At 41.4% G+C, this 15,006-nt stretch overlaps 1 protein-coding gene across 7 annotated transcripts in view; it reads left to right on the plus strand.

Moving 5' to 3' along the window:
* The window catches only part of MCC (MCC regulator of WNT signaling pathway), a 183,348-nt gene that overhangs the window by 164,070 nt on the left and 4,272 nt on the right, over positions 1-15,006 (plus strand). For all 7 annotated transcript variants that reach the window (XM_064403762.1, XM_064403763.1, XM_064403764.1 and 4 more), the window contains 3 exons: positions 3,291-3,497; positions 4,464-4,561; positions 14,571-14,693. In XM_064403762.1, coding sequence (XP_064259832.1) covers positions 3,291-3,497; positions 4,464-4,561; positions 14,571-14,693 — 428 coding nt within the window. The remainder of the gene's footprint in view (positions 1-3,290; positions 3,498-4,463; positions 4,562-14,570; positions 14,694-15,006) is intronic.

Below are 15,006 nucleotides of genomic sequence, written 5' to 3' on the forward strand. Positions count from 1 at the left end.
TAATTTTTCCGCTTTTGTGTACAGGTGTTGATTATGTCACTCATTATGTGCTTTGAGACTAGTCTTTTGGTGGAAAATGTTAAGAATTCCATTGTCCACCTTTGTTACAGCCCTTCATACCCCTACAGATTTGTATAGTTAAATACAGTTAACTAGAGCATGACATTTATCTGCTGTGATATTTGTTTTAATTCTGAAGGCTGATACATCCCACCTTGTTTACTGTGGTTCTCCTGGAGTCACGACTTTTTTTGTGACTCTAAAAACTTCTTGCCACATTTGAGTCCTACGTGACCAAATCGAATACAAATTTTGATTTTGAGAATTCTGTGGTGTTTCTGATTCTTTTGAATCAGAAATTTTTTTTTCATTAAAGTTTTTGCCCAAAATCAGGATTATAGTATGACTGTAAGTACAAAATATCTCTCAATATTAAATTAATTAGTCACAAAATAGCTGCTGGATTTGATACCTGAAGCTTGTGAATTTGCATGGATTGTCTTTAGTCTTCTGCAATCCCCTAGAAGAGGGACACTTGTTACCTCCTCCTTCAGGGTTTCATTTAGTGAGTGCCACCTGTGCTCTCACTCTGAACATGCAGGTGTGTTAAACTGCAAAAATGCTTCACAGCAACCTGTAGCTGGAAGAAAAGGGAAATAGTAGATATACAAAGGTGGCATTGTCATTTCAATTAAATTTAGATGCAGTGTTTAGAAGACATATTTTCATGGAAAAAATTGCTGCATATTGTCTCGCTAAGTAAACCTGAAATACTTGAATTTTTCCAAAATGGCTGCTGCCATTCTGCCTCACACATTTCATGGGTCCATATTACAATCCTCAACTGCAGTCCGAATTTTTAACCATCTTCAGTCTTTCCATTCCCTCCTGTTCCTTCTCTGGCAGCCTCTATAAGACACCGGCTGACAGAAGCTTTTTAACTTATCCCCTTTATTTCCAAGCTTCTTTATTTCCAAGTCACGTTGTTTTGACATGAGAAAAGTAACATATGGGTGGTGCATGATATGTCTTCTGGGACAGGATGCAAACTGCTGAATTCATACATGATGATCTAAGCTTACTGTCTTCATAAACAAAGGAGTTAAACATTGATCCTCAAATTTACTTTGAGCTTGAATAAAATAAAAAATAAAATTAAAAATAATGAATGTTTATGAAAATAAAATAAATTAAAATCTTTGCATGATAAGAAAAAAACTGTTCCATGAATTAATTATTGTAGTGGATAAATTTACCCTTTTATTTTAGGGAATAAGTGTCCTTTATTTCTGGGCTGAATTTGCTTAGTTTCATCCTCTAGCCAGGAAAGACCTTGTCATGACCATCCCACACAGACAGCACAAAGTATCTTTTATTCATACAAGTGTCAAAATACTGTGTTCAAATTACTTCTCAGCCTTCACTAAGAAGGCTAAGTAGATTAATGGCTTTAGAAGTAGAGGCTTAGGAAGTGAAATGCATTCACTTGAGTATATCAGACCGTCCAGTTCAACTCCTTTAACAAAATTTCTGCATCATTATTTATCAGAATTTACATTTTTTACTGTTGACAGAAGCAATTCATGGTAAGTTTGCCTAACAACTAAATTTGTGTAAACCATATTGATTGAAACTGATTATGCTTCTAACCTTCAGTTCACAAACAAGCAGATAAATAAATCAGTGACTTTAAAGTTCATACAAACTTTTCCAAGCCCCTCAGGGTTTTTAAGATACGGATTTTATTTTTACATGGTTCTGAATAAGCCAGTGATGGTTGTAACTGTGATACACCTGTGTGGACTGCTTACTCTTAATCCAGACAGCAGATATCAACATAAAAAGTTTGTCTAAATATGTGTAAAGATTTGGTTTTTTATAACCTTTGTTAATAACAGCTGAAATATGAACAGCATTATTTTTGAACCATAAAGCAAGATACCTCTTTATTTTTGTGATTAGGGGTTTTTTGGGTTTTTATTTTTTGGGGTTTTTTTAATAAATAGCAACTTGTTCCTAGGCTGGCCACACAACAAGAAACTTCTGTCTTTCAGAGGTGTTTACACAATAAACTAGAGAAATGTAATACAGAAAATGTCTGCATGAACTTAGTATTCACCCATTAAATTACTTAGGCCAAGGCAATTTAAACAGTGGAAACATGATTCTGGGTTGGGTTGTTGGTTTTTTGGGGGTTGGGGTTTTTTTTGGCTTTTTTTTTTGGCTTTTTGTTGTTGGTGGTGGTTTTGTTTTGTTTTCTTTTGTTTAGGCAGTCTCTTGTTCGTTTATTGGTGGTTTTAAGTACATAATGTAAATTATGTATTAGTACTATCTCTTTAAAAGATTTGTGGATATTGGGTTTTTCTTGGTAAAGAAAATAACTAGGCATTTTGTCCAAGAAACATTTCTGAAGTGTTGTTAATCACAAAGAGCCTTGTGGTTCAGGAATAACCCATCATTTGCTTTTCACAGGACTTTTGGAGCATGTGCTGAAAAAAGGGTCATTGCACTCGTGCCTTGCTCTTAAACTTCTGCCCAGCCACTGTCAGACAGATGTTAAAACAGAGGTCTGTCCCCAGGCAGCAGACATTGTGTTAGAATAGGTGAGAGCCCTGTCAGAAGCAAGAAGGAGCTCTCAGAATTGAGCTTCTTTCTATCAAGTACCAGTGTCCATCCTCTGTGGATTGTATTTAGGGAAGAAAATAAGTGAGTGCATTTTTCTGTCAGTCTTAAGTTGTTGGAATTCTGGCCACCTAGGGGAGGGAATTTATAAATGGACATCTGATGGTGCCATATTCAGTTGCTCTTTTTGACATAACTCATTTTACCACAGAGGCTGGTATTACAAGGCAGGAATAGGTCCCGGTCTCTCAAACCCCTTCCACGGTAATTAGATTAATTCTTGCATATCATTAAGAAACTGAAATCTCGCTTTTAGGGAGATGTTTGACAAAGTCATACACTTCTGCTTTTAAGACAATGGTCTCTGAAGGATATAGTAGAACCAGAGAAATTTCAGCAGCTGTGGCAATTCTCTCAGATCTCTGATAGTCTAATTCTAATTTTGCTTCTGACCTTATTCCTGAAGATGATAAAGGGGTGACACAGCTCATCATACTCAGTCTGAAGATATAGGTCTGAGAAATATGCAGTGTGATTATAAAAGTCATCTGGATGTTCAATGGAAAGAACTCTTAGGTTATAAGACTGGATGAAAATCTTGTTTAATCTCATGTTCCTTTAGGTACCTAGTCCCATGAAGCAGCAATAATACAATGTTTCTTCAACAGGAAGAGATGGCAGAGCTCAAGGCACAGCTTTACCTGCTGGAGAAGGAGAAGAAGGCTTTGGAATTGAAGCTGAGCACTCGAGAGGCTCAGGAGCAGGCCTACCTTGTCCATATTGAGCACTTGAAGTCTGAAGTGGAAGAACAAAAAGAGCAGAGAATGAGGTCTCTCAGCTCAACCAGCAGCGGAAGCAGAGACAAACTGGGCAAGGTCAGGAGTCAAGCTACATTTCTAAAGTTGTAAACATGGTTAATTAAACCTTTCCCATCCCTATTGCAGTCTTTAGCATGTTAATCATGTTCTTGTTTTGTCTATATGCGGATCTTTTCTCTCTTCTCCAATTGTAAGGTGGCTTTTTCCATGCTGTGACTTGAGAACTTTGCAGAATTGGTGTTAGGCATGGGCTAATGGTGTTTTGAGGACTACCACAAGGCCAGTCTTGCCAGATATACAAGTCGCTGTGGTTGAGCGTGTGTTTTGCCTGTTGCCACTCACTGGAAACACTGGAAGGGAGTCTAAGCCAATTGCCATTCTCCCATAAACACAAAATATTAAAACATTAGCGCTCATTTCTATGCAGCATTTAGAACATTGTAGTGACAATTTCTTTCTCCATGTCAGATTGTAATAATTTGAGAGTGAAGACTCTTCTCCCCTTAATGCAGAATAAACAGATTTCTGCATTTGCAGTAATAACTTGCATTAATAAATTAATACATTGGAAAACTTTGTCTTATTGTAATGCTGTGTCCCCAGAAAATGTCAATAATGTGTTTAAAAACAAAAACCAAGACATACATCTTACTTCCTTGTTCCTGGCAATACGTCATCTGATCCCGTCTGATCACTTTTCTTGATCCCAGTGCTTCTTTGTTTCATGTGTGGTGTCAAAAGAAATATAAGGAAGGCAGAATATAAGGAAGGCAGTTTTGCACACAGTAGCAGAATTCTGCAAGTCAATGAGCTGTGGTGGTTTAAAAAACATTTAGAGGCATTTGTGAAGTATTAATCTGTTTAGTCCATTTCTTGGTATGATTATACACTGCCATATTGCTGTAGCATTGTGTTGTCTGTTTCACCTTCATTTTAAAAGTAGCTGTGAACTAAGAGGCTTTCAGAATTTTCCCATAAAGATGGTCAGTAATTCTAATCAGGTGGTTTTTCCTCCTTTCTCAGGAATGCAGTGATGGCACCGCAACACCGCTAACACTTGCTGAGCTGAGACCATACAATGAGAGTGAACTGACTGCTGAGCTGACAAATGCACTCAGGAGGTAAGTACAGCTTCTCTCACCAGGGTCAGGACTTCTCCTGTAGGTCCAGGGAAAGGTTTATTTCAGAGCCTTGACTCTAACCCTCCAGTGCTTTGAAGAGTGATCACAGATTTGAGCTGTGAAAAGAAAAACTAAATATTAAAGTCCTTCTAATTTTCCCCTCTCTCCTGCTGTTGTTCTTCAGCTGCTTTCACGTGGTGCTCAACTCCATTCCTCTTGAGGTTCTCCAGAATTCAGTTGAATTTCAGAAATAAAAGAAACCCTCAAAATGGCAGTAGTGACCACTGTCAGGCAAGAGTGTGAGACATAAAACAGTGATGTAACACATTTCTTGTGTGTGTAAAGAAAATGCTTAGTAAAGGCAGGATTTGAAGTGTGATCTTTAGTTACTAAAGAAGGTTGGCCTCAGGTTAGAACTTGGGTGGGAGTTACAGGAGTGGGAAATGCAGGCATTTTGATGACTCAGATGCTCTATTTGTCTCCTGAGTATGTAAGTGGAGCCACTGTTCCATTACAAATGATATTGTGTGAGACATTAGCTTTCCAATGGGAGAGAAAATTGATGTCTTGACAAACATCTTTCATCGACAGCCAGGTTTTAAGCCTAAGCTTTCAATACAGTTATACATTAGCTAGATATTTGTTTGTGCAGTAGTTTTTCCTTCACCAGCTATGTGGTAAACTTAATGACAAAGAAATGCATAGTTTCGATAATGGTTTCATTATGTGTTCCACCTTTACCAAGAAATGGCTGTCTGGTATCTAATCTGGTTCTTATATTTAGAACCTGTCCAAAACGCTGCTAAGAATTTTGGCTGGGAAGAGTGTGTTTTGCTTTACTGGTGTTTGCGCCTTATTTGATGGTGGAATGTCCTTTCAGGCAGCTGTGGTGTTTCATTCCTGAGGTGCTTTTTTTTATAGGTGCAATGGGTGCTGTGCCTAGGGACACTTAAGGCCTGAAAGTGTATGTAAAACATTATGTAAAAATGTAAGATCATTACCACTGCAGAATCAATACACCTCATACCATTTGCTTAGTAGTCTGGCAGTTGCTGAGTACTTAGTTTGCATGATGCAGGGAACAAAATTCTGTGGGTAAAATAATCAAAACTGTCATTTGTGTGTGGGTGGATAAAACCCATCAGCAAAGTAATTTACATAAACATTGCAGAGAGCCACTGGCCTCCCCTGTATCCCCCACATTACTCACTGGTGTGAGATGCTCCACCAGCATTTTCTCCCTTCACTCAAGCTGCTGCTCTTCCAGTTCTTGTTATTTGCTCCTGGGTTTACAGAAGATGCCAATGACCTTAGTTAGCAGAGGCTTGAGTGTAGTCATGAAATGTGGTTTGCTGACAACACAGAGAAAACAACTTTGCTTTATCTACTAGGCCTTAAGTTGATTAGCATGGATTTCCAGCCAAGGGCCTCACAAGTACAGTTTGTCAGGCAGAAATGGAGAAGAAAAATAATCGGATTAAACTGTACATAAATTGTGAAGGCTCTCTGTGTAATGGAAATACAGCTGTGCTAAATGTGATTGCCAGTGGGGCTCAAGCACAGTTCCTGCAAGCTGTGTGGACAGGGTATTTTTCCTTCTAATCAGTGTGCCGGCCAGGGCAGGTTGAATGCTTAGCCCTCCTTACCCTGAAGTCTTGTCTCTTCAAGTCAGTTGAAGGTCTGTCTACACATGGAGAAAGCTTACTGCAGCTTGTTTAGCCACAGCTATGCTAAAAAATACCAGAAGTCCCTAACTGCTGTTCTGAATAAATGGACGCTCAGATATCACAGTGATATTTCGACCATCACAAATCCACAAAAGAATTGTAAAAATTATCAAAATTATTTCTGCTCTGCAAGTGCATCCTCCTCACCTGCCCAGGAAGCAAGACCATAATACAAAATTTAAGATATTAGTCCCAGTAGCTGTGTTTGCTGAAGGGTGGGATTGGGGGGAGGTGTGAAACAAGTGCGTATCATACTCTGTGGTGCAGAGGCAGTATTTAAATGCCAGCATTCAAGAGTGTTTCAGGACTGGTTATGATTGGTGCATACATCCAGCAATTGGTCCTCTCTGTTGTTTCTCCAGGCAGTAGACACTGGTTCAGGGGACAACAGCTGCAAGGATAGGGGCAGAAATCTGTTGGTTTTTGAGTCTGTTTATCAGAGCATGTGATACCAATCAGCAGCCCTGCTTCCTGTCCCCTCTTTATCCCATTATTACAGAGACTAAAGCTCTGTCTGCTTCCCCCTCTGTTACTTACCCATTCTGTCCTTCTGTTGCTCTTAAATTGTCAGGTTCTTCTCAGTTAATTGAAACAGAGTGAGACCCAAATAAAACAGCAGGACATAGTTATGGTTTGGGTTCTGGTATAGTTTGGAAGCATTTATTTGCTCATAGTCTGCTAATGGCCTTGCAGCAGAACAATCCTGGCTGGCTTCTCTCTGCAGATGTGGATATTTTCATAAATCTGGAATCCAGTAGCATGTTGTGAAACTTTTGTTGGTAGTGCCCATCAGCAGAAATTCAAGGCAGAAGCTGTTCTGTCATAACATATTTGTTCTAGAACAACTCAGGGTTTCCTGTAGTAGTGGTCAACATTAAAACCCGTTACCAGCTTTTTACAGAATTCACTTGTCTTTTACATGGTCACTATGCTAACTGGAGAAATCTAAATTATCTTAAAGTCCTATGCTCTTAAAGCTACATCTATTACACCAGTTTCTGATGTTGCAAGCTAAGCTCACTGATTCCGACATACCCTGTTCCAGCCAAATGTAAATGCTTTCTGCCAGAGCCTTTAACAGTTTTGTTTTTCCCTCTCTTTTTTCTTAATGGAATGATGAAGTGCTTTAATGGGCACAAAGCCTCTTCTTTCTTGAGTCTGACACATCCATAAACAAGCTTCTTGGCAGGAAATACCTTGCTCTTGAGAGGGCAGAAATGTGTTCTCAGCAGCTTCATGGCCTAGTGCTGACACTTGAATGATTGTGCCAGAAGCCAGTTTTATAAGACAAGATCTCATTGAATACCCCAAAATCAAACACATGACATGGTCTCTGAGGGAAGACCCTAAATGAGTTCTCTTCCATGCTGGTTTGTTCTCTTCTGCTGGGGCAGGGTAGGGAGCACTGTACATGACTTGTATGAGTTTGTAACTCAGTAGACACATGCCAGGTTATGCATTAACGCAGGTAAATGCATTATAGGTGGCAGGAGGGAGGCAGTAACAATTCCATTATGCTTTAGCAGGCTGATGATAATGATGATAGAACTTATATTTTCTTCCACTAAGAAGATATTTTCAACTTTCATTCTGTGAAACGTGGCCAAGCTGGCTGGACTGAAACTTCTTCCTCTCCCTAAGCCTAGCTACAAATGTTTTGATCATTGAGATCCTCCTATGGTCTATGCTTGTATTTTTAGCTGCTGATAGCTTTCCTGTCTGTTGTATTTTGGGTTGTAAAATAGGGTTGTATTTTATTCATACATTTAGAGACTCATTTATAAATCATTAAAATGCTTGGTCAGGAAGGATCTAGCAGTACTAGGCAAGGACCATGGCAGGCAAACACTTTGAAACTAGACTGACTGTTCAGACCTCAGCTGCATCATCATTTGACACAAAATTATGATCTTGATGATTGCGCAGGGTTACATGAACTGTGTCAGTCTAGACATGTTTCAGTATCTACCTCACAAAAGAGTGACTTTCCATCTGGCAACACTGCAAAGGATCTTTCTATTTACCATGCCTGATGACTTCTAAACTAAGAGATAGTGAGTAATTGTGAAGTCATTGTGGAGAGAGGAAATTAGTAGTTATCAGTAGGACTGGCAAAGAGCTCTTCTTCTGTTAACAAAAGGTACATTTTGCACAGAGCTGTGGTCCCACCTCTCTTGAGTGGAAGCTGCAGGTATTTCTAGTAGGACATGAAAAACACATCCTATTACCATAATTTCCTGGTGTCTATTGAAACAGTACAATGTTTCTTGCACTCTTATGTCCTTACCCCTTTCTGAAGACTGCGAATGTGTTTTGTGCCAAACTTCTTTTCAGAGAGCAAACATTTCAATAGAAAACTGGGCCAAGGCATGGCAGTGACTGCTTCCTGACACAATGTCAGTGAGAGAGAAATCAAGCCACCTTCCTTTATTTTAAGTTTCCGTAAACTCCATGTGATGGCATGTTAACCTTGAATATTTTCAAGGGCTGACCTTAGTTTCGTGATAGCAGCAGTCACATCATTGAAATTCAAGCCTACGCTGAGCACAGTAAGGCTGTCTCAGAAATGGAAATAGAAATGCCTAAAACATATCATAACCATTCATATTTAAAATTACTCTTTAGACTTTTCTTTGACCCAGCTACGGGACAAACATGCAGTGGGTAAAAGCAGGGGAAGAGAGAGAGAGGTTTCTGGACCTACTGATGCATCAGCTGCTTTCTGTCAGTGTTTGCTTATTTCTGTTCTCCAATTACCGCATCAATTAAATAAGGACATAAGCAACTCTACAGCATTTGAAAGTGAGACACTAGTATGGCTTGCAGTCATCACAGATTTCAGAGATGTCTCTTTTTTGTGCAGTATCCTGTTGTGGTTTCTCCTTGGCTCCTGGGGGTGTTTCAGAAGGCACGGTCTGTCTCTGGAAATCCCTTTGGAGAGTCCCACTAAGAAAAAACCTTCTCACAAGAAGAGAATTGACTCATGGTGATATCCAGGGACAGATTCCTTAAAAGCACCTTGAGGAACTATTTTTACCATATGCCTCACAAACAGACATGATTTGTCTTTTTCTCAGTTTTTGACGTGGAGTAAGTCATTCCTATCACCCTATGGTTATCTGAACTGCTGAGCTGCTATGCACTTCGATATAATCATCACAGGGAACTCCAAACAGCTCCAGCTCTGCAGAGCTTCCAGGCTGGGCTGACAAAGCTGGGTGGGAGGTTTGAGCAGTGAGTGTAGCAGGCATGCTGCTGCCTCCCTGCAGGGCTGTTCTCATACTGCCAGTATGTTGCTTCAGGACCACACCTGGCCTGTCTCCCCACTGCAGGTGGTGTAACACATGCCTGTGGTATTGTCTGTTTTTTGAGATCTGTTCTGAACATCTTGGCAATTAGCAAAAAAAGCAGTACAGTATTTTACACCAGCAAAGTGATTTTTGAAGCACTCTCTGTCACCTCTGCAATCAGGGAATGCTTCCTGTGCACAGGTAGCTGGCAAGCATGGGTGGTGCTTCAGCAGGTGAGCTAGGAAGACATGGCATTCGAAGAGGGTGGCTCTCTTGGCATTTGTGTAGTGTTGCTTTGTTGCCTCTTTAAAACATTTATTATATTCTCTGGTTGTTTCCCTTAGCAGGCCAAGCCAGACCAGTGAGGCAAGTGTGCATTTGAATTAGCTTGGGGATTCTGCATGCCAGCCTGATACATCAGATGTTAGTTTAGACTGCTGATGAAGAGAGAATTTATCTGCATTCCTTCTAAATATCCAGCTGTTATCTCATGAGAGGAGAGGAGTCAAATGCCTAGGAAAAACAATTATGTTGTCACCCTGTTCAACTGGAAAAGTCAGAGAGGGGAGTGAGGGATGGTGCTGGGCTCACTATAACAGAAGGATATCAGGGAAGGAGTAGGAGTGGAGTGTGGAATGGGAGGTGTGTGCCTTCCCTTTAAAGTAGAGGCCTCGAAGATAGCTATGGACCGTGCAGGCGGTGCTTTACCTCCCTCCCCTTCCCCATCCCCCATGGCCTGGGACTGCTTTTCCAGCATGGCTAGCTCTGCCAGGAATTCTCAGTCCCCCTGGGCTGTCTGCTGCTGGTGCTGCTCCTCAGGGCTTTGTGCCTGCAGATCTCAGGGGCAGGTGCTGGGCTGAACCTGGTCATCCCACTCCTCAGGGGGAGCCAGGATTGAAGGCATCTGCCCACAGCATGTCTCTTTGGATGGATAAGATGTGCCCTAGGGATGACAAGAGTTCTCTGCCTGGCTTTGGGAATGTTTCTCACCTCTTCATTTGGAGAGAGCTCATTGTTCCTCTTCTGCTTCAGATTTGGCAAGAGCTGTGGTGCTTTTGACCCCAGGGCAGAGGGGTGGTAGCTTTCACAAAAAGAGGAGTTAGCTGGGTGCACTCCAAGCCAGGGGCAGAAAAATCAACTTTCTGCATGGCAGAGGAAGAGCAGCTTCCTGTTTGCAGCATTGGGGAATTTTCAATGAAATCTGCAAGAGCAGGAAAATCTGAGAAGACTTCAAGCACACGAAACTTGAACATGTCTGGAAAAGCCCAGACAGGAGGGAAAATAAAAGGTGCTCATGACCTTGCTTAGATTACCCTGTATGAAACATGGTGTCAGTCTGTGGAGGCCAAATTGACAGAAACAGTTTCCTTTATGGCCCTGGCAGAATTCCCCACTCTCCAGTGTGGTAGCATTGAAACCAGAGAACACCAGTTAGCCCCTTCCTATTCAGCCATCCGGAAACAAAAAAAACCTTGAAAACCACTATGCAACTGCCCACTGAGTGTTTTGATTGTGAAAATACCAAACAGAAGCCTTTATTACCAGCATATTAGTCATTTCACTGAAAATAATGTTTTTAGTGGATGTTGTAGACTGTAGGCCTTGAATACACTCATTCTGAGTTTTTCCCTGGAAAGGGACCAGTCAGGGATTTTCCCAGCTGACTTTTCAGCAGCCGGGAACCCTTGTGCTGGAAGTGAGCCATGCCCTCAGATCACAGGCTCATTCCCTCTTCTGGGAATAGTTGCTCATTTTCTCTGTGCGCATGAAGTGTCGTGGCTGTGTTTTCTGCTGCCCCTGCTTGCAGTAGCCACTTGGAGGAGGAGCTATTGGGTTAAGGAGCAGTCCAATAGAGTGGGAGTGAGTGGCTCACAGATTTTGTGTTCTCTGAAAACCTCTAGCTTCTCCTTCCCTCTTCCCATCAAAATACACAGATAACTGCTTTCTTGGGATACACAGAGGTCCATATTCCCCCCCTGAGGCATGATAGCAGTGTGAGTTTGGTGTGTCTGCTTACATGGGAGTTTGGATCTTGGACTCTGGAAGACTGTCTGGCAGCAGCCGGCTGTTCCTACATCAGTAGGATGTTCCATATGTCTGTCACATCAAGCACAGTTCCATCCCTGGTTTGCAACTTCGACATGTTCTCATTGTAGAGACATGGTTCATATGCAATATTGAAAATATTCTGCCGCAATATCAGCCCTGTAATGGCTGATTTTGCACATGCTGCAGTCAGGAAAGTGCTGTGGTGCTGGAAATCTCTTCAGGACAACACCTCAGGATTCAGTATAGCTCCTATTCACTGCCTAACTATACAGTCAGTTTTGAAGAGAAACAAGTGTGGACAATTGTTTCTGACCAAACTGCGGTGATCAGTGATAGAAACTGAGGGAAGCAGGGGGAGTAACCCTTGTGAGGCACAGGGTTCTTACCAGCCTGTGATGTACAGCTCTGAGGTCTCTCATCTGTTGCTCTGAACAGAAGATGCAGCACCCGGGGAAAACCTTACATGTTCTGCTGTGTAATAGTCATTAACCCAGTGCATCTTCGTTTCCCTGAGTAACCCAAGGTGTTTGCTCTGCATTTGCTGTTGCTGCTGTGTGTGTGGCTCCTCAGGTGTGACTTGTTCCATGAAATGTCCCTTGAAATAAAGATATTTAGACAGGCAGTTTTAAATTTGTAAAAGGGTGTAAAAGTAGATCCCTGTGTGTTGTTTTTTTTTAGATTTTTGAGACATTTCAGAACATGCAATCAAACCACCTATTGCTCTCCATGAGATTAAGGCTGAATAGGTATTATCTAGTGCTGTTTCACTGACTTCAAGACATCATGAAAAGCCAAAAGAAATACATGTATTTTACTGGGGCCAGTGTAAATTTGAGTCATCTATATATTTGAAGTATTACCCACTGTTTCCTGTTTCAGAAGGTTCAGAACTGGCACCTGAAAGTTGTTGAAGTAGCTTGAACAGGGTGCTTACCACTCTGCTGGCTCTGTGTCTTTCACAAGCAGCAAGACGAAGATGTTTTAGCCCAAATGTAAAGAAATATAGCTTGATGTTTAGCTGAGTTCGGGCTGAACAGGGCTGGTTAAAAGATGTGAGTGATAAACCGACAAAAGGCGATATCATTGTTTTATCAGGTAACAGTCCATAGCAACCAAACTTTACCATGCATGAAAAGTTCCCCCGAGTCTTTCCACTGTGTTTCTTTTCCATGCAGCTTTTGTTACAACAGGTGTGTGTGAAGCAGTTTAGCTGCAGGGAGCTGTGGCTCTACAGGGCTCTTTCACGTGGGATTGTGTGCAGCATTTCCACAGGGATACCTTTTCTTGGACATGTTGTTAAATCGACCTCACATGATTTTGAGATTTCTCTGCCCATCTAAATACTGAGGGTGTTTATTCCACTGGACTTGGTGTTCACACTAGGTTGTCATGCTGGAAATGGTGCTACTGAGCCTTCCCCAGAACCTCTGGATGTAGCAACCGTTGAGCAGAGAGGCACCAAATTTACCCTACTCTGTTCTGTCACATCAGTAGTGCAATGCCACAAATGCATTAGGTCTGGCCTCTGCCACATGTGACCTTTTATTGTTTGTGCTCTGGCCCTTTTCCTTCCTGTTTTCTTTGCAGAAAACAGATTTTGGCTGTAGACTGTGCTGAGCCTTTCTGACTGCTGAGGTAGAATATAAAAATTAAAATTTACATTTGGTGTGGATGGCAGAGAACTTCTAACTGCGAGGGAGAAGGATTGTGTTACTTGAAAGCAGAGGGCATGTTCCTTCAATGAAGGGACATACAGAGAATACTGATGATTCTTCATCAACAAGGGCCCTCTTATGTCCTTGTTAATCGAGTCTGTTGGGATAGACTGCTAACTTGGAATATTTCCCCAGCTGACTTTGTGAAAGCCCTTCTGTTGCTGCTGGAGCTGGGCGCTGTCCCTCTCTCCAGTGATAAAAGGCTGCCATATCCAGGCCTTCCTGGGAACTGCAGGCTGCTGAGCTGGGATTCCAGGAGGATCCCTGTGGTCTCTGCAGAGCTGGGGAAGCTATCACAAACTTCAGAGTATTCATTCCCATTGGGCTTATATGGGAGCTGGCAGTTGTCTTGTTATTGAGGTGAAAACAAATGTACTCATGTAGCAGCACTGCAACAAAGCAGGAGAGAGAGGTGGATGACTGCAGAGTGGTTCTAGGCAGCAAAGCACAGACTCCATGTAAACACACACATGTCACATTTGATGCTGCAGAATCTGTGTCCCAGTTGAGCCCGGCTCCATGTTGTTCTTAAAACACCTTTTTTTTTTTTTTTACCTCCTTCCAAATCTTACTTTTTTTCCTTGGGCTATCTGTGCAGAGTTTGAGTCACAGAGAAAAGCTCCTGGAGCAGCCCCATGTGTCTGTAGGAGTGGGCTGAGCAGGCATCAGCCATCAGCTCTGGAGCAGGGAGCTTCCCAGGAAGAAGCACCTGCCTCGTGCCATGTGCTTACCTTGGAAATGCTTTTTAAAACCAGCTTAATCCCCTAGCTGTAATGCTTGCTTCTACTCAGAACTTCTATCTTGTTCACTTTTTCTTTCCCTCAAAGAGATACTTGTAATGTGAAAGTGTTATAAGATAACTTATTTCCATTCTGTCACACTTCATGTAATTAGCTTTTGGTTCAGCATTGGTAAGTATGTACAGATATTAGCTATTTATGTATCTTATTTCATAGTGTGATTCAATGCATACAGCACCGTGATCTACTAGAGAAATTAGTTTACTCTTTTGTCTGCTCTCTCTCTGAATTCTAAAATGGTGAATGTTATAAATACCAATCTTTGGAAAAGTTTAATGTCAGAACTACCTCTTGTATTATCCTAATAATAGTAAGGAAAATATTTGTAGCATGTCAGCGCAGTGCAGGACAATTGTTGATATGCTTCCAAGCTGAAGTACTATTTCTGTTTTGAAAATAGTTTTCTACCTCCTTTTCTCCTGATCCAGGGAGAAGAAACTGAAAGCAAGAGTGCAGGAGTTAGTGAGTGCTTTGGAGAGACTCACAAAGAGCAGTGAAATCAGACATCAGCAGTCTGCAGAATTTGTTAATGATCTTAAAAGGGCAAACAGGTAAAGGATCTACCAGCAGATGGATGCACTACTAGTTTATTTTTGTTGTGTTCTTGCAAAACACTAATATTCCACTTACCTTGCAGAGAAGTTTCAGGACCCTCACGTTCCATCCACATGTCAACACTCCAGGGTGTTAAGAGTTAGAGAAGGGGGAGGTATAAACCTCCCATGTAGGTCACTGACAACTACACAGTTAAGAACAGAAAGCCGGGAAATAGGGTAATCTCAATTGAGTTAGTACTAGTGATTGCACAATTTAAAAAGCAAACAAACAAAAAGAAGAATCTGCTACTTTGTTTTTAACTCCTCC

The sequence above is a fragment of the Passer domesticus genome, chromosome Z (genome assembly GCF_036417665.1).
Source record: "Passer domesticus isolate bPasDom1 chromosome Z, bPasDom1.hap1, whole genome shotgun sequence".
NCBI lineage: Eukaryota > Metazoa > Chordata > Aves > Passeriformes > Passeridae > Passer > Passer domesticus.